Source organism: Pseudopodoces humilis, chromosome 1 (assembly GCF_049639895.1).
Source record: "Pseudopodoces humilis isolate 2021_Gansu_Grassland_sample_001 chromosome 1, ASM4963989v1, whole genome shotgun sequence".
NCBI lineage: Eukaryota > Metazoa > Chordata > Aves > Passeriformes > Paridae > Pseudopodoces > Pseudopodoces humilis.
Window position 1 is genome coordinate 102,731,002 of NC_142200.1, and position 23,191 is coordinate 102,754,192.

At 36.2% G+C, this 23,191-nt stretch overlaps 1 protein-coding gene across 11 annotated transcripts in view; it reads right to left on the reverse strand.

Annotated features, from left to right (window-relative positions):
- The window catches only part of EZH2 (enhancer of zeste 2 polycomb repressive complex 2 subunit), a 51,035-nt gene that overhangs the window by 17,350 nt on the left and 10,494 nt on the right, over nucleotides 1-23,191 (reverse strand). For 5 of the 11 annotated variants that reach the window (XM_088060509.1, XM_088060514.1, XM_088060489.1 and 2 more), the window contains 7 exons: nucleotides 11,496-11,619; nucleotides 10,856-10,984; nucleotides 7,942-8,058; nucleotides 6,439-6,577; nucleotides 4,143-4,286; nucleotides 3,501-3,603; nucleotides 2,773-2,936 (listed from right to left, as the gene is read on the reverse strand). In XM_088060509.1, the coding sequence (XP_087916635.1) occupies nucleotides 2,773-2,936; nucleotides 3,501-3,603; nucleotides 4,143-4,286; nucleotides 6,439-6,577; nucleotides 7,942-8,058; nucleotides 10,856-10,984; nucleotides 11,496-11,612 (913 nt within the window). In that variant the 5' untranslated portion in view covers nucleotides 11,613-11,619. The remainder of the gene's footprint in view (nucleotides 1-2,772; nucleotides 2,937-3,500; nucleotides 3,604-4,142; nucleotides 4,287-6,438; nucleotides 6,578-7,941; nucleotides 8,059-10,855; nucleotides 10,985-11,495; nucleotides 11,620-23,191) is intronic. The other 6 variants (XM_088060505.1, XM_005519087.3, XM_088060499.1 and 3 more) reach the window with 4 other exon arrangements.

The following is a 23,191-nucleotide window of genomic DNA, read 5'->3' on the forward strand; positions in this document are numbered from 1 at the left end:
CAAAGTAATTCATCAAAAATGTCATCTGCAGAAGTCAGGACATCATCCCACAGCACTTGGAAAGTGCATGAAACAGACCATAGAGGAAACTGTAGAAATGTAATAAAAGTTAAATTGTTAAATTGTTGCAGAGACACTGAAGATTGCTACTGCAGCCTTCCAATAACCAAAGCAGTTTGGTTTTGGGATTTTTTTCTCTTTTTGATGAGTTACTTGTTCCCAGCAATGAGACTGGTGAATTTTGACCAACAGTCTTAAGATTTCACAGAAAACAAAGAGGCCAAACAACTGACTCTCTAGGTTTTTAACAAAAAAATTCTGTGTTCTAGACAGACACGCAGACAGACAGACAGAAAATAATCCTCTTTCCTTGGTGTAACTACAGACAAAAGCAAAAGGAAGCAATGCATCCAAAGCAGCGAGCAGTCATCATTGCGGTGGAATTTGGGTATGTTTTCAGGGAATGGCAACTGAAGCATCAGTTTACTACATTCAGAGTCCAGTGTCGAGCCCACGCAGCAAATGTCAAGAGAACTCTTTGCTGTGATTACATATCAAATACATTATTATAGTGACAATGAATGTGCTGCACAGGCTGTCACTAAGAGCACTGTCATAACTGGTAATTTCACCCTCTGTCTGACACAAAGGTACATCTTGAATGCCTCCCCAGTGAGAGTGCTATGCATCCCTCTTCCTGTCATCACCCTAAAATCCTGAAAGGATGATTTAAAGTTTGGGCACTTTTGAGTACGAGGCACGGTTTAAATAAAGCCTTGGACATACACCACTTTGGCAAGAACACCAACTTGTTTAAGCGACATATCAAAAATCACCAGCAACAAGAACTTAGGCAATCTTTTAGTATAAACACTTTGTCTTCCATCTCAAGATTATGAACCCAGAGAAAGAAGGCACAATGCTTTTGGCTGAAAGCGTGCTGCTGTGAGAACTGAAGTCCTTCACGCTCAGGACATTCTCACTGGCTGAACCTGGCACCCAAGAACATGACAAACTCCAAGTCTGTGAACCCATTCTTTCACAGCACTTATATAAAAAAAAGCCTCTCAGAACTGGTGCCTCAAAACTGTGGTCTGGTAAAATAGCCAGACCACAGATAGAATAGACTTCTATCAGTCTGCAAAAATGACCATGAACAGCAAATCTACATAGACTAATGAAATAGAGTAGTGAAATATATTATGTTTTAGAGGAGCCACCATCTCCACTGAAAAACTCCTAAAATTTTATAAAATCATGGAGAAAAATGCCTAAAATCACTGCAGCAGAAATATCTTAAGTCTTCAGAGGTGCCACTAGAGTAAACTTGTTCTCATTATGTCCAGACAATGCTTTTTGTTGACTTAAGAATCAAAATTGGCACCCAATCTTTCTGCTAGACTACTGAGAGTGTCAAGAACTCCAAAAACCCCTGCCAGACAATTGGATTGCCAAGAATCAGTATACAGCTTCACTTCCCTGTCCTACAGACTAGGACTGCACACAGCACTTCTGGAATGAGTGTCCAGGCAACCAAGACACCACAAGACCTACAGTTTTCACAGAACACACTGTGCTGAAGCTGGCTGGTCAATGCAGCAGCTTACTCCAGAAACTTACTGTTCTTTAATGTTACGCAGAAGTAGCAGCTTCCTTTTATTCATTTTGTATTTTCTAGCAAGGCATGTCAACAGAATATAAGGAGAAAGTGAAACTAACAGACCAAACTCCAAAATGCTCAAGTACTAAAGGAACTAGGAACATGAAAAGCTTCCCCCGCTCCCCATCATCTGAGAACAACTCCAATTCCTCCTCAAACTGAAAGGCAACCAAGGGATATGAAAAAGCAGCAGCACTGTGCAAAGCCTTCAGTGTGGAGTACAATTACAGGCAGGTTGCATGTGTGCTAGATGAGGAGCTGCTGACAAAGCACAAGGATTCCCAAATGAACATGCACGCGCACTCACAGTGGAACATGCAAATGAACAGCTAAGTCAAAAGCAAAAATTAATTTGATATAGAGGGCATCACAGGATACTGCTACAAGTTGAAACCACTTCATATTTGACTGTTAGTTTCCCCTTTACATTTAATTCGCTGTCCAGAATAATTATCTCAAGTAACACTTCAGAATCTCTTCACACTTTGCAAGTGAAAGCCAACATCACTGCTAAGCTCTTGTCAGCTTGTTGGCCCAAAACAATGGGGCAACATGAAAGCAGTTCAGGGAAAAGGATATTACAGTTTCTAAAACTCAACTCTCTGAAACAATTCTTCAGATAACCAAGTACAACTAAATGTGACTAGAAAATAACATGGCAGAATAAAAGAGAAAACTGTTCATGAGTGTTCATTCTCCCTACTGGAAAATGAAGCAAGTCTGATGAATAATCAGGATTTTTAATGGAAAAATACATCCCATTCTTCATGCACAAACTGAGAAAGTGGAACACAGAAGCAATAGTAGAAAATAAAGTCGTTTTCCTGCAGACTTTATAAAAAGAGAAGTGATGTTACAGATTGGTCCAAGTCAGGAATTCTATGCAAAGTCCTAAATGCAAAAAGGATAACAAACTAACACAGGTGCATTTGTTTTTCTGAGGAATAATTTTCACTGCAACATATATGAGCTGTTCTCAAACTTTAGAGACATTCCTGCTTTTTTCTTCTCTTTCCTTCCTTCTACATTGGCTCTTATGGCACTTTTAACCTCCTGACTTACAAAAAGAAGTAAGATATATACAAGATATATACAAGTACAATTGTACTTACGATGTAAGAAGCAATCGTATTTAAAACAGCGTCTACAGAAGAGTGTGTGAAAAGAGTGCAGGCTTTGCTCCCTCTGAACAGATTTAGCATTTGGTCCATCTATGTTTGGTGTGCACTCAGGAGGAAGAGCTCCAGGAAGCTGCTGCTCCGTCAGTTCTTTGTATCTTTAAAGGAAAAGAAGTTATTTATTAAGTATATTTTTTTTATAAAAGTGTTTTTTATTCCAGTACCACTCTGCATTTTCAATGACAACTTAAAAAAAACCCTAAGAAATATGTGCCAGCTAAAAAAGGCCAATCTGTTACTACATGACAACTTATTAATACCATACTCATTAATTCAAACTGACTAGGAAATAATGCATTTGTTTTCAAGACCATCATCACCTCATACATAGTATCATTAACTCCAAAAAGGAGATAAGGGGCTTTTTTTAGCAGTAGCTTTTATTTTACCATCTCAAAAAAAACCAGATTATTAGAGACATACAAGTACCCACTTATCAATAGTTTAAAAAGAAGGCTAACAAATTCTTCTGTATTGTTTGACTTCGGGGAAAGAGCCAAATCCCTTTCAGTGTCACTTCCAGAAGTTATACAAATGCCACAGAACTAGCTGCAAGGGGAACCATTCCTAACCAACAAATATTTAAGTAAGGATTTATTTCATAGTGGAATCTTTGTTACATAATGCAACACAGCAATATACCCTAAGAAATGTGTTCTTACTTCTCTTTCAATTCTTCTGCTGTACCCTTGTCTGGAAACATTGAGGAAATGGCTTCGAATATCTTATCAGAAGGAAATCTCCGAGGTGGGTGGGTTTCTTTCTCTGTCAAGGAAGCAAAAAATTTGGAAAACAAAAAAAATATATTTCTGCTCCTTTGCGACCTCAAGGTGTTCAGAGAAAGGGGGAGTTTGCCAAAATTCTAATGTAAAAAAGGTTTTTATTTCTAAATTGCTTACAATTTTAACTGTGTTAACTGATCTTTCCTGATGAGAAAAATCTACTAGTAAAATAGTGAGAAACCATTATTTCACCAGCAGATGGAGATGGAAATTCAGAATTCTTCCTGCTTTAGAATAACAATACATCATTATCTGAGGAGTCCCAAAGCATTTATTAGATTGATACCTGACTGATTTTTGGTGCATTTGACTGCCTCAATATGCCAATGAATAAAAATTGGAAAAGTGCCTTTCACGGTGTTCTCAATACAAATCTTGAACTAAATGACGAAGGAAATTATGAAAATTACGGTACTTTAGACCTGGAAACTTATCACATAGGAAGATGGGTTAGAACAAATTTAGTGAGTGCTTAAACAAAATGTTTTGGGTTTAATTTTTAAGGTCTGCAGATAGACGTACCCATTCTGTTACCTTCCCGATCTTTTTGCTTGTCATCTCTTTCATCAGGATTGTCATCTCCATCATCATCATCTTCATCATCACTATATTGACCAAGGGCATTGACCAACTCAACAAATATTTCATCATTGATAAATCCACATTCTGAAATCCAGCAAAATTTGGAGTGAACAAAAAAAGCACAAGGTGTATATGAAGTATTTTTAATCCTTCCTACACTTAAATTAAATTAGTGCAAATGCTGTCATTTATAAAAAGCAATCTTGTAGTTTTCCCCTCTTAAATTGCAATGTATGAATCAACACAAGCCAAAAATGGTCATTATTCATTTCTTAGACTGACAACTGGGAAGGGAAGACTAAAAATTCCAGCAATTTTTTTCCCAACTCCCTGTGCTACATATGTATATAAATCTCTCTTCCTTGTAAGATAAAAAATACTACCAACTACATTATTTAAGAGATTTTATGCCAGAATCCCAGTTCCAACATGGTTGGGAGTCTGGAGCCAGTCTGGAAATGCATGCTAACAGTCTATAAACTAATCCTTAGGCAGAGAAGGAATCTCCAGAGAAATTTCTGCTTGGTAGTTCTTTAGCATCTACCCACAATAGATCCCACTGGCTGGGTGATAAAAAAAGGGATACAGTCATATACAAAATATTCAGGAGAAAACTGAAAGATACAATGCTGCATGTATCTATTTATTAGATTATATTCTGCTGTGACATTCAGATGACAGAACAGATTAAACAATAAGGCATTTCTGCTCAAAGGAAAAAATCATAGTGCTGACAGAGACTATTTTCAAAAAAACCAAAATAAACATGAACTGTGTGAGAACTGTAGTGCTTATTACCATCCTTTTGAACCTGGACTGGGTTTGGATGTCAAAATAACTTGACAGAAAATAATAGTTTTATTACTATGTAGACAATGGAAATACCACTCGGATGTTTTAAACTGACTCTTAATATATTCACACAGGTTAGTACAAATTATCTCCCAAAAGTGCAATTACAGAGCTAGTTAAGAATTCTGACTCTTACATGGGAATGCCTTTGGATTACAGATTCCCACAGTATTTACATTTAATTACAGTCACACAACATCAGTTATTGGGAGACTAGAAAAAGTCTTACTACTTCTAATACATTTTATATGTTATGGAGAATCCATAGTAATAGTAATTGTCATCATAAACTTGCCCCTCAAGGTGCTCAAAGAGGATTAATTTTAAAGCTAAACTCCTTCAATAATAAATTAAATCAACAATAGAAGACATTTAGTAGCAATGTCATCATTTTGACATAGCCAGTTTTCTGACAGAGAAATCAGAAATCAGTAAATGTGTAAAAATATTCAAAGGCCAAAGCCTAATAAACATTCCATCTTTCTTATGAAATACACAGGCACCATCTATAATGAGGACATTAACAAGTCTAGTGTACAGCTGAGTAGCATTTATTATTGAATCACAGACTTAAACTTCATGAATGGTACATGAACTCAAAAAATTTGGTTCTCTTTCTAAGACACTTCAGCATTAACAGGAATATGATTAATTTTAAGAAGCTATTCTCTGAGTGAAGGGGTGGAGTGTGGGGGTAATATTTCTGTGAAGGGAGAATCAGAGTAGCCAAGAGAAACCTCTACAACTGAGGGTTGCATAAGCCAGTTCTGAGGGAGCACAGAGCAAGTCATAGGTCACCACTTCACTGAGACTTTAGCAAAGTAAGAGACAGATTACACTGCAGGTAGTCCAGCTCCCACACAGGAGAACAGGTAAGCTACATCTCAGAATAAATATATATAATATTTCTGTACCAACAGAAGGATACAATTTCTCTCTATAAGCTGACTTGCAGAGACGAGGTTTTTAAATGGCTAGCAAGTTCCTTAAAGAAAGGAAGGAGAAAAAAACCCCACAAACCTACAAGAGATTATTCTGTTGAATCACATGTGCAAATGTTATTATTAGCAGAGTTCTGCATAATCCTCCTGCCACTTTCGGCTAGGCAGGACACATACACACATTACAATATATTCCAAAGCTCTGAGCACAAAACTGAATACCAAGAATCACTGTATGGTATAATAAAAAAGTTAATGTGCTTAATTTCTCCACACTACTGTTTAAAACTTTGCAGCCTAATGAAAATGCAGAACAATACGTTTAAATAAGGAAGCCTTTTACAGTGTTTACACACTGTAGAGATAACTACTGTAACAATCATACATCAGGCCTTAAGCAACACTACAACAATAATTTATATAGGAAGAAATGATTAGTATACCTGAGTGTTTGGGCTCACCTCTGTCTCCATGCACTTTCCCATCATAGTTCTTGATCAGTTCTTCAATAAAGGTACCATCCTGGTCAAGCACTTCATCTCCCATATACGGAATGTTATGTAAAACAGTTTCATCCTCTACCTAGGAACAAAAGTGATAATCAAACAATTTTAAATTGTGTTGTCAAGCAACCATTTCTGCACTGCTTTTCACTATCTACAGGAGTCTGCCTATAACAGTAAATTAACTAGTTTACTGCTTTAGAACATTTACCATTAACTAGAAAACAAAAACAAAACCCTCAATGATTTTCAACAATTTTTTGCATTCCTGGTGGCTGGTTCTAAGTATTAACACTAGCTCCTAATATTAAGGTTAGCAAAGCATTTCCACAAAGTTTCTAATATGGAAACTCATTAAGTTACCTGGCTTTGGGAAGCTTGCTTTTGGTAAATTCATTCATCCCCCCTTGGTTCTCTCTTACAGTGATGTAGGAAACCACCATGAGAACCACACTTTCATTGTTTGTCCAGAGATAAGAAAATATGCTACCAAAAGACTCTAAATTAAAGTTGTCTAAAGAGAAAACAGAGAAATATGCCTAACAATTTAATCTCAGCTCCACTGGCTCTTTTTTTGACTGCATATAGACTAAATGCATCTATACTCCCGTGTTTTATCAATAGAATCTATGGACCTTGATACACAGCAGCATCTTCCAATACTACAAAAGAAATCTCTATTGTTAAGAAAATAAACTATCCTACTGATTATGATTCTGTAGCAATCCAAAATGTCCAAACACTCTTGAATTAAAAGCAAGGAGAAAAACATGTGGAAATACTCTGTATGTACACTGATAAAAAATGGTTGTTTAAACCACTTCGTAATAATTATTATCAAAATAACCACTCAGCAAAGGTGGTCATATACAAAAAGATGTGACAGACATTTGCAATAAGCTAAGCTTTGAAAAAGTCAAATACCTATATCAGAAATCTAATGTTATGGCTTCTGCACACAGTGAAGTTAATCTGAAAAAAAAGGGCATACTCAGATATGAGAATGACCATTATGGGGATACTATTTCAGGATTTAGTTCCCTTTATTCCACAAGAATTACTATTCTGTTACAGATATGTTGGTTGATTGACTCACATTAAAGCAGTCATATCCCAGAAAACATTTCTCACTACACTAATTAGATACTTTCAAATAAAACTACATTTGCTAATGGCCACAAAAGACAATAGGTCACCTGAATTAAATAAACTTTACAGCAAGATTTTGGAGATACTTAGATACACGGGGGACAGAGATTCAGTTTGCAAAGTTACCTTTTTATTTATTTTATTTTGAGGGAGCTTATTTTTGATTATTACTGCCCGACTACCAATACCTAAAGTAGGGAGGGTAACTGGCAATAGATTTTGTAGGCATACTTCTCAAATTAACACTTCCCTTTTCTCCATACCTTTCTCCTCCCTGCACTTGTTTAATCTTACCATAAAATTCTGTTGAAGGGGAGACCAAGAATACATTATAGGCACAGAAGCAACAGCATTGAGAGTCTTCAGTGGGATGACTTGTTTTGGAAAATCAATGTCACTGGTAACAGAGCACTGAAATAAGAAGTTGAAGTTACACTTACATAGCAACATCAGGAAAAACACCGAACAAAAATAAATCACAGAACACTCTACAATGTACAAAATTCAAAGAGTTTCTCAAAATTAGCCATATCAACCTTTGAAAAATGCATCAGTTTTTTTAGGCATAATAGCAAAAATAGTTTCAGCAAGAAAAAAGGACCTTTAGAATTATTTTTATGTCATTACCTCTGCTAATAGATCATGATGAGGTTTTTCCACTTATTATTAAGTGTCTGAGATAGTATTTTACTCAGACTATGAAACCTAGAATACAAATTAGGTTTGGTATCTCAAAACAGATTTAGTACCTGTTGCTGCTGCTACACTGATGTTAGTGTATTTACTCAGACCATCTGAGAGGCAAGTGAATTCCCCTAGCTTCAGATCAATACACTGCAGAAATCATGTATTATTTATGTTATAAAAATAAATAAAATTTTACTTTCATGCCAGCAAGACACCTTATATAAATAAAAACTCCATATGGCTTTTTAATTCCTGCCTTGTTACCCAATTATTGTCTGTTTATCCTATCCTCAAGCCTTTTATTATGTTCACTGCTTGCAAAGGGAAAAATGAAAGTTAACTCTTATGTAACTCTGAATACATCAATGAATTTTTCAGCTACAGGACTTTCATTTTGGATATTCAGAGATTTATGTAGCCTCCAAAGGATAAAAAAATCCATAGAAATACAGACAACAATTAGGTTATTCTCACATCTAATAATCGACAGTTAACAAACACAGATCAACTTTTCTCAAATACTTGGACTGTAGTATGGAGAACTCTGAGAAAAAGGTTACAAGCTAAAGCAGACAGGAACATACAAAGTCAGGGGAAGTATAACAGAGAAGATTTGGAGGTAGGTAAAACAAAGTTTAGAACAGCTATCATAGCTACCTGAAAGGAAAAAAGGAAGTGGAGACAAAAGATCTTTCTCCTTTCCAGAAGGGAAAGATGAACAGAGCTTCACATTTCTAAAGAAATACACAAAGTAATGTAACAAACAATATACAGAGACAGTACCCCGGCAGAATGACACAAGCCAGATTTCTTTTCTTTTTAATCTGCAGCAAATTGAATTAGATTTCTGCTGTGTATATTAATATTCTAGACACCATCCTATGGTACCACTTCACTCCCATTTCAGGTTAATGTTTAATTTTCTAGCTAGCAGCCACCTAGCATATTTTTCATGTATTTTTAAAGCAAAATACAAAAGTAAAAGAATTATTTAGTTTTATCTTTGGAGCTAGAAGTCTTGGGCTGACAAATGGGCTAAGTCAAAGCGACTCAGTGTTTGGTACTAAGCCTCAGTTATGCTGCTCTGTTGTTCTGATATGGAACTCAGGTTAATGTCTGGTAGGCCTGCACTGGGCATCTTATGGTCTCCACTTGATGCTGACTGTCACCAGCAATGCCCTGCACTCTTCATCGAACACAGGAAGGCTCTCACACAACCCTTCTATTTCTAGCCAGTGTCTTATGCAACTCTGAAAAAATTCAGCATATTGAGAAAAGAAGATTTTAAAGTAATCTTTTTAAGTCCCCGCCATTTTTTCATCTTGCTTCTCTCACTATAAATTATAGAAACCTTAAATCAAACATTAGAGTTCTGATTCATGAGACAGAGACTGTATTGAATGTAGTAATTAGTGTGCTCCACCAATACAGGCAAGAAATTAACATAAAGAATAGTGAACACCACACTTGAAAGAAAAGAAAAAAGAAAGAGGAACAATCTTCTACTAACAAAAAAATGTGAAAATTGGATGTGTACCTGTGTCAATTATTATCAGTTCTGAGCCCACACAATAGCTATAGAGCTGTACATGAGCAATTGCATATTCAAGAACATTTAAAAGAGAACACCCGAAGGTCCTCACCTCCTTGCATTTGAACATGCATGCACACAAATGCACTTCTGTGACACACTCCCACTCTCCAGTTCTCCACTAAAATTTTAGGAAAAGAAACTCTACAAATTTCTTTGCAGATAAAGTAATTTGGTTTGTTTTTTTTAACCTATTCATGGTAAAGTCTTTTTATTCTCACCCTACTGAAAATGGTTCATGTTTCAAATTATTACAGATAAAACATCTTCAAACTTGTTAAACATGAAGACGTGCTTAAAGAGCAACTTAGAAATAAGGTAAATTAAGCTGGGATGAATACAGAAAGCTGGAATAGGCTTAAATCACTGTTGAAGCTAACATGACACAGGACACAATCCTGAATAACATGCTCTAGGACGACCCTGCTTGAGCAGGAAAACTGCACTAGATGACATCCAGTCGTCCCTTCCAACCCTACCAATTCTGTGGAAACCAGTTTAGGTGCCCAAATTATGCCACAACTATGGAAGTGTTTTTCACAAATTTAGCATCCAGTCTGCTTGTGCAACACAAAGATTTATAAATCTAACTCCAACAGAAGCAAGAGTAAACTCCCAGTACCATGGAGATAGAACAGTTTGATTAAAGGATGCTGAGGTATGATCCAATCATTATCAGAAATTAAGAAGTTTCACTTCTGTGTGTCATTCAAAGCCAGCTAGCCTGTTACATATTTATTACTTTGCAGAAGTCATATGAACGAAGTACACAATAAATGAATTTTTAAGACACTCATACAAAACACATTGAGCTGCCAAGTCATATCATGCTGAAAAAAAGAATATAAAGAACAGCCAACTTTCCAGTAATAAAACAAAAATGTGCTAACAACCTTGTAAGTGGAATTACCACAACACATGTTAACCAACCTCCCTGGTCCCGCGCAATGAGCTCACAGAAGTCATGATGTGAACAGGCTGTATCCTACGTTGTTTCCATTCTTGATTTAAGATTTCAGTTCTTTCCAGTATCTTCTGACGATTAGAATTAAACATACTCTAAAAATTAAACACAACATTATAAATAAATTAAAGACTAAATTCATCTGTTAGCATCTTAAGGCATTCTAACATTTAACCAGACATGTTATAACAAAAAAACAAAAAAAAAACCCAAAAAAAACCCACACAAATTTAGCTTAAACATCAGTGAGGTTCAGTATAGTTCATTATCCCTTTCTTTAATTCATACCATGTTCTCTCATTTAGAGAGTCACACATTTAGCACGGAAACAAATTCTAAATGAAATTTGGAAGAATATGCAGCTAAAGAAGTTGCCATATTAGGTCTCCTCAACCTCTTCTGATACTTAATATTCTCAACCCAATCACATATAAATGTATCATACCTGTTTATAAGACAAGACCATAGAGTTAAGACAAGTTCTCATTAGGTTGACAAAGTATTCAATGAAATTGCTACAGCAAGTGTTAACTGTAAGACACATACTTCAGAAAATAATCAATACTTGTAAAATTTTATAAGCAATAGAACTAAAAGATTAAGTACCTTTACTTCATCAGCACGTCGGAACCTCTTGAGCTGCCTCAGTCTCATATATTCTGATTTTACACGTTTTCTCCAACAAATTGGTCCCTTCTCAGATTTTTTTCCGGTTTGACCCATGATTATCCTACAAGAGACAATGTCAAATTTGTATTACCAAATCTGACACCAATGCTTACAGAAGTTAGATAGGAAAATAACATTCCTTTAATATCTTTTATATTCAATTCCTTTAATTCCTTTTAATCACACACTTGCAATAGCATCCCAATCCAACAGAAAAAAGAGGAAAACACATTTAAGTAATAGGCACAAGAAAATAGTAATTTTAATTGCAAATCAGTGGACCCTTCACATTTGCACTTCTAATGCCTCTATTAAAAAAGTTACCAGATGGATTTAAAGGGGTGAAGAGGAACAAATCAAGATTCCCACTACCAAGATACACACTGGAATGAATCCTTGCAAGTAGCCTTGTAAATTAACTTCTGAAGAACTATGTTCACTTTTCCTCTTTGCAGGAAGGGTCCTCTTCACTAAGACACTAATTCCTACAACATGCTTCTGGAGTTGATCTCAAGTAGAAGGAGGTACCCCAAGGAGTACTCAGTCTTCCCACCCAGCCACTCAAGCATGAAAAAATTGTAGAAATTCAGACAATGAGTTTTGCAACAGCCAGAATAAGAGATTTTGCTCTTTTCTCAAGTTTTCTATAAGAACACAAACTGCCCACTGATTCCACTTTACTGATCATCCTCCTAGTGCCAAGTGGTTCATTTTCACGTTACAGGACTGTTGGAAATGAAGTTGTATTTTTATGTTATAATCCAAATGCCTTGCTAGAATATGCCAATCTGCTCCGTATTTTTCAAAATCAAGGACCGTATGCTACAGCTATGCTGGCAATGACTATTTTGACAGCATCCTGAAACTAAACCACTACATCAAAGACTGGCTTCTTCTCAAGAGCTTCATCGTAAAACCTACAATATTTCACTGAACAGCTCAAAATATCATTCACATGGACTGAAAGGCTGAAACATCCATTAGCCCACGGTTAATACATTCTCAAACAAGCATAATCAGTCTGAGCAGGAATAATTCCAGCCCTTCTAGTTATCAAGGCAGGTCAACATGAATTGAGGTGTCATATTTGGGCTTGAACCCAATGACCACTGCTACCTTCACTGCCCCACAGTACAGCTCCCCTAACAGTAATAAGAGTACAGCTTTATCCCAGTTACTGGAAGCTTACTGCTCTACTTACAGCAATTCTGTAGAGGTCAGATTTGAGTTCTATCAGACTTTATGATGATGATGAGAGGGAGAAATTGATACAGAACCTGTTTATTCTCAAGACTATGCATTAATTTACAGTGAACAAAAAGGCAGTAAGTCTATAAAAGCCTGAACCCATTTTCATTCAAGACTTAATAAGATTTAAGAATATGCAAGAAAAAATATTGGTCTTTTAGATTTAGGATGAAAAAATAATCTACAAACAAATAGCAGAATTACCAACTCAAATCATGGGAAATATCCTCTGGGGAAAAAAGACACAGGATACAAATAACTACATAATGCACCTGACTAGACAGAGGGTAAGGACAGAGAATTCACCATGGGGAGAGAAATCTAGAACAAAGCATCAAACCCAGTTACCCTGTTTCCACACAAGATAGCAAGTAAAATCCACCTGTATCTCATTCACCACAACCCTAGTGATTACAAAAGATAAAAAATAAAATTATACTTAAAAAAATTATCCTGGACCATTCATGTTAGAACACATCAGTGTCATTGACAAGACTTGTCATTGTCTAACAAGACAATCAGCGATTCAAAGTGCACTAAGATATTGATTAAAAAGCAGCATAAAAGCATTATGAAGTACAGAAAATACACTGTATCATATGCTAAACAAAGCAAAGTAACAATATTGAAAAACAACCCATTAACTGGAAATAAATTAGACATAGAATAAGTACCATTAAATAACAGACAATCTCAATTTTTAAGCAGCATAGAACATCAAAATTGCTTCAGTTATGATTCAGCCAAAAGACCCAGGAAAAGCATCAATGAACTCAAAAGATAAATGAAAGCTCAGCTGACAATACTGGAGCGACATAGCCCATAAAACTGAAACACAAATTACATTTACTTACTCTAATATTGCTCCAACCACAGCCCTTCTTATTCTAGTTTCCTGGATAATAACAAATGACTCTGGCTTATAAAAAGCTTTCTTAACTGAAATTAAATTGCCAGATAAGCCCTGCTCATAAGAAGCAGATCTATACAGAAATCACATACAATTGAATTAAAAACAATGACAAACAGACAAACTCAACAGAATTTTCATCTTTCTTTCATACAACTTAAGTATAGCCCCAAGAACACCCCACAAAACGATTTAAGACCTGAGAGAAATATATACCCATTAAAAAAAAAAACAAAACAAAATCCAGTCCATTCAATTTTCCAGTAATAAACATCACTGTTACCTGTTGTATTAAAATGGTAACAAAATAACTTTATAAGAAGATTAGTACTTCCTTTTAAAACAGCATCACTTACAGTCGGGTTATTCATCTGAAAACAAACATGACTTATAAGAACACTCTCCTCTTGCACTAGTTTCAAGTTGCTATCTGGGGTACAGCACAGACAACTTAATGGCAAAGGCACCAAATAACATAATAGAAAATGAAAAAAAACCACACTGTTGCTTATGTCAAGTTACAGCAAGACAAAGTTCTCCTACATAAAGCCGTAATGTTAATGTGCAACAGTCAGTGGGATATACAAACAGATTAAGTCCAATATGTATAAACAAATTAGAAACTACATCTTAAATAGCAAATCCATATTAAGAAAAAAAGCACTTAGTGGAAAGGAACCGTATGCAGAGTATACAAAAATTATATCCAAGAAAAAAGAAGTGTCCTGGATGCATGTTAGTAAAAAATTTTCAGAGATTGTCAAAATTAACATATTACTGGTCTCTAAGCAGCAGAGCCAAGTGAACTGTGTTTATATGTTTTTGGGCAGTCTAACGTAACCCAAGTAGAATTACTGTGTTGCTAACACATGTACAGTGGTAGGAGACAATTGGTTTTATGTCCCAAACCTCAGAAGAAAGTACAGAATAAAAATTAACCACGGCGGGGGGCAGGGCAGGAAAAGCATATTCAGAGAGCTAATTTTCATACTGCAATTGATCTATCGTCTTCACATTAGGACTACAGACAAATGCCACTGATGATTTCTCATGTCAGTTTAAAGGTTGTCCCGAAAACTTTAAATATAAGAAGCTAGACCTGAGAAACTGGGATTAGAAGTTCCACAGGCAAGGACAGCCAGTCCTTTTTTGTGGAGCAAAAAACAACTATGAAAGTAGGGTGCTTTACACTGCTTCCCATCCCTGAAAGCAAAAGTAATTTGGAGAATTAAAAGACTTCAGGAAAGCATCAACATAATCTCTGGGACAAGTTCAGAGTTGTAGATGCTGTCTCAAGCCTTCTAGCGGTCCACTTGCCTACCACCTATGTGTAAGACAAACCTCTCCCAAATCACTTTCTTGTGCACATCAACAGTAGAATTGGTCAAAGTGCTCTGAACTGTAACAGACTACACAGTCCCTACTTTGGTAGATAGGACAAAAAAACCTGCACATTTCCTTTAAACTACATTGTATGGGAGTCACAGCTAGGACTGCAGAACACAGAATCTAGTGAATGTTAAGATAAATTTGTCAGAACTAGTCAACTTTTCATACGAAGTTTCAGAATATTCCCTACAGCAGCTGAAGTGGCACAAACTAAATCCCATCAGTCTGAGAATAGTTAAGCCTGTCTTAAGACAGAACAGTTTGAAACAGTTTCCATTTAAAAAATAAAACATGATACTGACTGTCTTAGCGCAATGGTCTGATTCCGAGAGCCCCTAGGCCTTGTCCCTCTTCTCTGTCCTCATTTCCCCTTCTGAATCCCACCAGTTGTTTGTATTGTTTTAAAATCTTATTGTTCCCCATTTTTAAAATCCTTTTGATAAAAATGATCCAGAGAAACCATGTAACTGCCAAAGAGCCAAGTCCTGAGAAGTTCTATCCAAGCAAAAAGAAAAACTATGTAACAGCCAACTCAGCTATTTACAGGCAGAGTACTGCCTCTCCAGAAGAGATACAAAGAAAACAAGCATAACTAGAGAAAGCTCTTCTCCCAAAGTGCACTATGACTTCCAGGCAAAACCTCAGCTAACCTGAATAGATCTCACCTGTCATCACAGTAAGGAAGGAAACCTTGCCATAACTCCAGCAGACTGTCCCATTCCACACTGGGCAATCACCCCAAGGCCATGACAAAAAAGGAGATAATTATACTAATGAGGGGACCAATGTTATTCCAGACCCTCACCAAGTACAAAAAAAATAACAAAACTAACCCCTCTTAAGGAGAACAATAAGGGGTTATTAGGAATGAGACATACTAAAGCCACCTAAACACCAGTTTAAAAGAAAAAAACTACAAGAAAATAGAAACGAAGACATAGCTGATCTTTTCAGTTTCTACTCATACTTGCAAAGCTGGAAATGAAAAACAAAAAATGGCTGTGTCCTAAAGCATATATATTTTGTTTTTAAAGAAATCCTGCTGATCATTTCATAATTCTGTACAAGACTTACATTTTTACACCAAGTTTTTAAGAAAATTCATGCCTATAAGCTTAAATCAGGCAACCTTTACTTTCAGCAGACAAATTGTGAACAATACATCTAGGATTCATAATGAGACGAAGTGTAGAACAATTTCTGTTCAAATTGCTCGTGTTTTGCCTACAGAACATAGAAATAGCCTTATTTAAACACAATGTCCTATTTTTCTTTGATCATTTTGGCAATATCCATCAGTGACAGACAAGCACACAGATAATTCTCTAAATTAGGCAGCCTATTCAAGCAGTCATACGGCTGTCAAAAACTATATTTAGGCTCCTCTGGCTACCATGCCAAATTTCAGGAAAAAAGATAAATTAATGAAAATTTTCAACTGAGAGGCAAGGGGGAATAAATGAAGGGGTCTGCCCTTTTAAAGGAACACTATTAGTTTGTAATTGTGCTTAATATTAAAGACTATTTTAAACTGCAGAAATATTACATTATCTTCCCACTACTCAGGAATCCTATTTGGAGATACTTATGAATGAAAACATTTTGTACAGTATATTATAATTTACAAGCTCCTTTTTTTTTGAATTAATCTACACTCATAAGGTTATTCACATACTTTAAATATATGCTAATATAATACAGCACTTCAGAGCACTCTTAACCACCAGTTTCAGTGCAGGGGGTGGGGGGACAGTGAGGTTGCAGTAGAGAAACTGCATTTGTAATCTGATGCAAATAGAATAATGAAATAAGTAATCATGGGGTTTTTAGATGCCTAGAGTAGTGGGAGAGTAATGAAGGTACAAAATAATTCAAATGGGGCATGGGCAGGCAGGGGAAAAGTACTGCTTCTACCTCCCACAAAGCCAAATGCTTTCACACGTGCTTCTCAGAAGCTGGAGGTCCAAAGGAATTATTTAACTGCAGGACCCTGCTCAATGGATGATACCACAGTGCTGCTTATCCCCCTTCCAGCTCACCTTCAGCATGCCCACAGCCGTGTCTACAGTGACCTACTGCCACTGACTGGAAAGCTCAAAGCCTGCACCAGCGCTGGCTTCAGGAGCTGTCATTTCAAATACTATACCCTTTATTACTATACCTAATTTAGAGTCAATTCTACATGGTGAAGGTACTCACCAAAGTAACTTCCTCAGCAGCGATGGCACTTTACCATTATCCCACCTTTCTCAACTCTTTATTTTCACCCCATACAGCTCATCAACTAGATTCAACTGACCAATGGTAAATAAAATCTCACGACTGCAACTGCTTTTGGAAACAGACGAACTTCAAAAATCCCATCCACAGCTGTGGTGTCCTCTGCACAACTATAAAGCAGGAAGAATTTTATAGAAAATCAGGCCAACACTACAGAAAAACTAGTGCAGGCAGTGAAACCACAAACGGGCACTGGTTTCGTACATCAGTTTGCTCTGGAGTGGCAGGCATGCTCTTCAGCTGTAAGCTGTTATCAGATCCAGACAGCATACATTTCAACCTGAGCTTATGCAATCTTACTAATGGACAAATTATTATATAATAAACCCTACCTGAAGTCAACACAGAACTCCTTCAAGCATCTACAAAACTTAAAGAGAGAAAAAAATACAAACCAAAGAAAACCAACCACACCCCACCGCACCCTTCTATGTTTTTTCACAAACCAAAAAAAAAAAATTCTCTTGGGCAGCAGAATTTAGGACAACTTTCACATTCAACTCAAAAATGAAGAATTTTAGCAACAGAAGGGATTAACAACATTTTTCCACAAGCCTGCAAAAAGATTCAGTACTTGCTAGAAAACAGGAAAAAAACCAAATAACCCCATAAAGAATGCATTTCAAGTATCAAAATTCAGTGAGTTAAGCTTAGACCTGAAGTTGTTAACTTTACCAAACTACCTCATAAAAAACTCATATAATCTTCTTGTTACAGGATTTTACACAGCACAACACAATAAAATGATTGTTCAACTGCAGCTAACTATTTTTCAGATGTTAAACTAAACTTTACTGGTTAGAAACTCTTAGAAATTTCATTTTAGTATTCTGTTTCATGCACCCTATATGTAAAATAAGGTAATACAGTCCATGAACTTATCCTAAATCTTTCCAGAGTAAGCAGTTTCCAGCACTCTTACAACTATCAAGCACCCAAGGAAAAAACCCAACAAACCTATAAAACACATACATATAGACAAACTTTAAAAAAACTAACTTGAAGATTAATTATAAATTAATGTTCTAATCTACCAGATCTTTCTTTTACATTTATATCAAACTTTTTTAATAGCACAGAGAGATTCATAGAAAAAAAATATGTTCAAAACCCAACACTTTTCTTTTGGATTAAGTAAGAAAAAATGCTCAGTTGTGGTTTCAGAGCAGCTAAGTCTTTCCACATTAAGTTATGCAAGCTGTAGGTGTGGGGGGAAAAGGACACTCACAGAACCTCAAAGGGCTTTTTACCTGTACTATTACAGCAAACACGCAAAAAGATATGACTAGAAGTTTTATAGTTGCCACTCTGCTTTCTGGATTTTCTAAAGCAAAACAAAACATGGTTTTCTTTCAAACTTATCTATGTAAAATCCCACATTCTCATTTCCATGGGAAGAAAAATATTCCCAAGGCCACTGTCAACTTGGATATTTCAGAGCCCACACTAGACCAACTAACAAAAATCTCTATCTCTGAAATACAGCATAGGAAAGATTAATATAGTTTATTAATAATATTTTACTACAAAAAAAAATACAGCACATTTAATCTTTCACAGAAATAATCAGAGAAATAGATGGGAATAAACTGTAGTGTTTTTACTATATTATATCACAGAAATGTGGTATTTCAAGTTTGTAGCACAGTTCAACCTATTTTCAAGCAAGAAATACCTAAAAATACTTATATATGCTTTAAAATTTATATCATGTTGTTATTCCATATGCTGAAGTACTGTATCATTAAAGGCAGCTTAAATTTCAAGAAATAACTTACATCAAATGCTACCATCAGTTCGACTACCTTCCTCAAATGCTATTTGGTGTCAGTTTGACCTGGAAGACATCATCTGTCCACTGTATCAGTGGTCACTCATTTCTACTTCTACACAGCCTTCTCTGCTGTGAGTGCTTAAGTGCTTATGATTCTGTAATCAAACTAGGTCACGATTGGAAAAAAAAAGTCTGTCTGAACAGCCCAGAAAATGAACATACTTGGTTTTCAAGTACATTTTTTCAACAAAATCAGCTCCACATGCTGGTTTGTTCAGCAGCCACTGATCTGTTCAAGCCATGAATTCTTGAATTCACACAAGGGACACAGGGGCGAAATTGGGGCAGAACCAAGAGGCAAAGAACTAAAATTGGAGAGGACAACAGTTCAGGCTTCAACATAATCATCTGTCAAACCATGCCATCCCTCTGACACTCAGTTTTACTGGTACAGAAAAATTATTCTTAAAAAATAGAAACAGGAAACATTTATTAAGCCATCTGTGCCTCTCTTTGGGCAGATAAAGGCCAGCAGCTTGTATTTGCCTACAAAGGCTTAACCAGTACCAGGTTCTCTTTGGAAGAATCTGAAAGAAATGGATCAGTTTGTTAACTGATCCAAGCAGGTGACTCCAAACATTTCATCTGTTCTTCCTCACTTTGACAGGCATCAGTGGTTGTGGACGATGTAGATCAACAAAACACCCATGATCAGCTCTGTCAAGATTACATGATCTGCAAGAGTGTTCTTTATCATTCAAGATATGGAAACTTACAAGCTACTATCAAAGACACACTATTAACTTTAACTAATCTGATGGAAGGATGAGAACCATCAACAGCCTCAGATGTACCAATGCCAACTCCAAACTGAGGAGCAATGACTGTGTGTGAAAACTCAGAATATTTCCTCTTTTTCTTCCTCAACTCAGCAGCAAACCCCTGGCTTACAAGTAGAATTAAAAACCTGTTCTGCAGTATGGGTAACAACTGAATCCAAGACATTTTAGTGTCAGCCCTCACACCAACATAGATTGATGGTGGCTATAGACTTTCCAGGTAATATGGCAGCTCCAAAAGCAGGAGGTCTGCTGCTATAAATAGGCATGCTTTTATTATGAGCAGTCTCATTACAAGGAAGCTCCTGTTATTGTGACAGCTATTTATTTGTAATTACTATTTGCAACACTAAAATACTTTTCAATTAGTAAAATCCCTTTTACATCAACCTGTCATTACCATATTGTGGGGTTGTTTATGTACCAACAACATGAAGATTTTGCCTCCACTGGAACTGCTGTTAGATCCAAGGCCAGTGTACTTTCTCCTTCCTGATACAGACAATGGTTACTAGCTTATTAGCAATTACCTAACAATTTCACTTTGAAAAACAACATTTCAACCAAAACTAAACAGCACTTACCTGCTTGCTTTTGGAACCCGATGACAAATGCATTCTAGTGTACTTCTCAGCTAGAACTGGGAAAGAAGTGGTATCTTATAGTGGCATTCATTTCCTCTCCTCATTGTCTGTCTACACTACTTCAGCATCTCAGACTTTACAGAGAAAATATGTTAAGTTTGATTGTGCTGATCAGTTACTTCAAATTATATCTTTTCTGCACTCAAAAGCAGCATAGTTTTCTAGCTGGACTAAAGCTGCTCAAGCTGGCATCATAAATGCCCAAACCAGCACGGAAGAAGCAGAACCATTAAACCAGAGTCAAGAGAAAGCAGAAAAAATCTCTCTTCAATGCAAGCAAATTCCAGCATATCATCCACTTATCTTAGACTAGAACATTTATCTTCCACACCATGTAGAACATATCATTCACACCACGTAGTTTTTTTGTTCTTTACAGCACTTCGCACAATCAATGCGGTTAATGCGTTAACTACTTCTGCAGGAGTAGCTTTCAAGAAGCTGTTTCCTGCTATCTCTTGATCAACTAAAGATTGCTCTGAAAAGATGTAGTCAGTGGCAAACAATAGCAGCAAACTTGTCTCCATCACTTGCCTCTGCAAGACAAATGAAAAGCTAGTGCAGGTTCCTTCGATTGCTTTCTGCCTCATACATCCCACATCCTTCTACAGCCACTCAATGAGAATTAGCACAAGCCAAAGGCTTCATGGCATGTTCTATTTATTCTTACAAATATTCTTTTAGAATACCACAGTTAAGCTCCCCAAACTCCTGAACACACTCTTAAGATTGTGTCATACTTCTGTCTTATCAACATTGGACGAGTCACTCCCAAGAATTTCAACCACTACATAATGGAATTAAATCCCTGAATAGCTTGCTTTCCTACACAAATCGGAACTAAACACAATCACAGAATTTGAGCACTGTTCTAGCTCTTCTACTGAAACATGCTAATCTATGCTAAAATGAAAATACAAGAGGCAACAAGACAAGACTCAGTAAGGGGTTTCATTCCAATACAGGAAGAAAATTCTTCCCAGTGAGTGTGGTCCAGCATAGGAATGCATTAAATAGAGGTGTCAGAATCTCCACTCTTGAAAACATTTTAAAAGTGGTCTGGAAAATATGATTTCAGTGTTGGCCTAAACCCATGTTGGAGACTGGATCAGATGACTTATAGATCTAAAACTATTCTACAAACTATAGATCTAAAAACTTTCTCAGCTGGGCCCACCATCTCAAAATAAGGACCACACTATTTCTGAACCTCACGCCAGGGAGTCTGCCTTTTAAATTTCAGTTAATATTCAAAAGATGAAAACAATCAGCGCTAACACTCCTTGTATTTCAATCTGCTACTGACACAATGTGAAAAACACTACCATTAAAGGATCAATAATTTGTGAATTAAAATGCTTAAGAGCTTAATCAGACTAAACTCTTGAGTCTGGTGTGCAATCACTGATTCTTATAATCAGTAGAAACATTAGTTTCCTTTAACAACTCCATCAACTAGCTAGCTCACACACTCCTTCCCACTACTATGGCATGTGTTGGTTCACTTGAAAGATGCCTTATCTTGTTAACAGTACAGTTGGAACTTTCAGCTCCCTCTCTTAGAAACTGTAATATAAAAAGACAGATTGGAAAGCCGCTCACTAATTAAGAAAGAAGTCTAACTAGAATGCTTAAACTGAACATTATGTTTAAAATAAATAAAAGAACACATATAAGGTCTGTTATTTTCAAATTAGTTGTCTTCTTATCCTAATGGGGTTCTGCTTCTCTTATAGCCCAACCTTTGTGCCTTTGAAGTGTCACTCTTATCAGACATTTTACTTTCTGCCATTTAAGTGACTGCAGCCTTAGCTTGCACTTGGCATACTTAAGATCAGAAGGTTGATCTCTACCCTGGTATATTAAATGGTTGGTTGTCTTTTGGTTTGGGGTTTGTTTTGGCTTTTTTCCACTTTTTTTTTCCCCCCCCCAATATAAACTTAAACTTATTCTAGAAGAAATCACTAAGTGAGTCAAGTGATACACATGTTCACAATAAGCAACTATTCTATGATTTGCTTCCCCAAAACTTGAAACATGTGCTGCCTCAATTATTTCTTCCCAAACACAATGTTTTTTTCAGCCTTGTTACTACCCCACTAGCTCTGTAAGTTAATAGCCCCCAATTCATACTTCAAGATATACTCAAGAGATGTATCAAAACATCATTTTTGAGTAAGAATTTCAGCTAATTTCAAAACAGGCTAATAGAAAAATAAAAATCCCCATTTTGTGGAAATTTCACACCTGGTCATGACCTGCTACCTTGATCTATCATATACAAAATGACTATGCACAGCCTTTTGCTCTCACAACTATGTATAAGTGGCTATCTCAGTGAACTAAGAGTACAGTTTTGTGACATATTTAATCCATTTAAACTACTTATTTGTAGTAGTACTACTGTGAAACTAACTTATTAGCTATAATGACTATATTTTTTATTTGCAGGATTATTTCCCAAACCAAAACTAATTACCACTGGAAGGCTTATTAAAATATTATAACATAGGCAATATCTTGAATCTGAGCTAAGCAGTGTGTCAGAA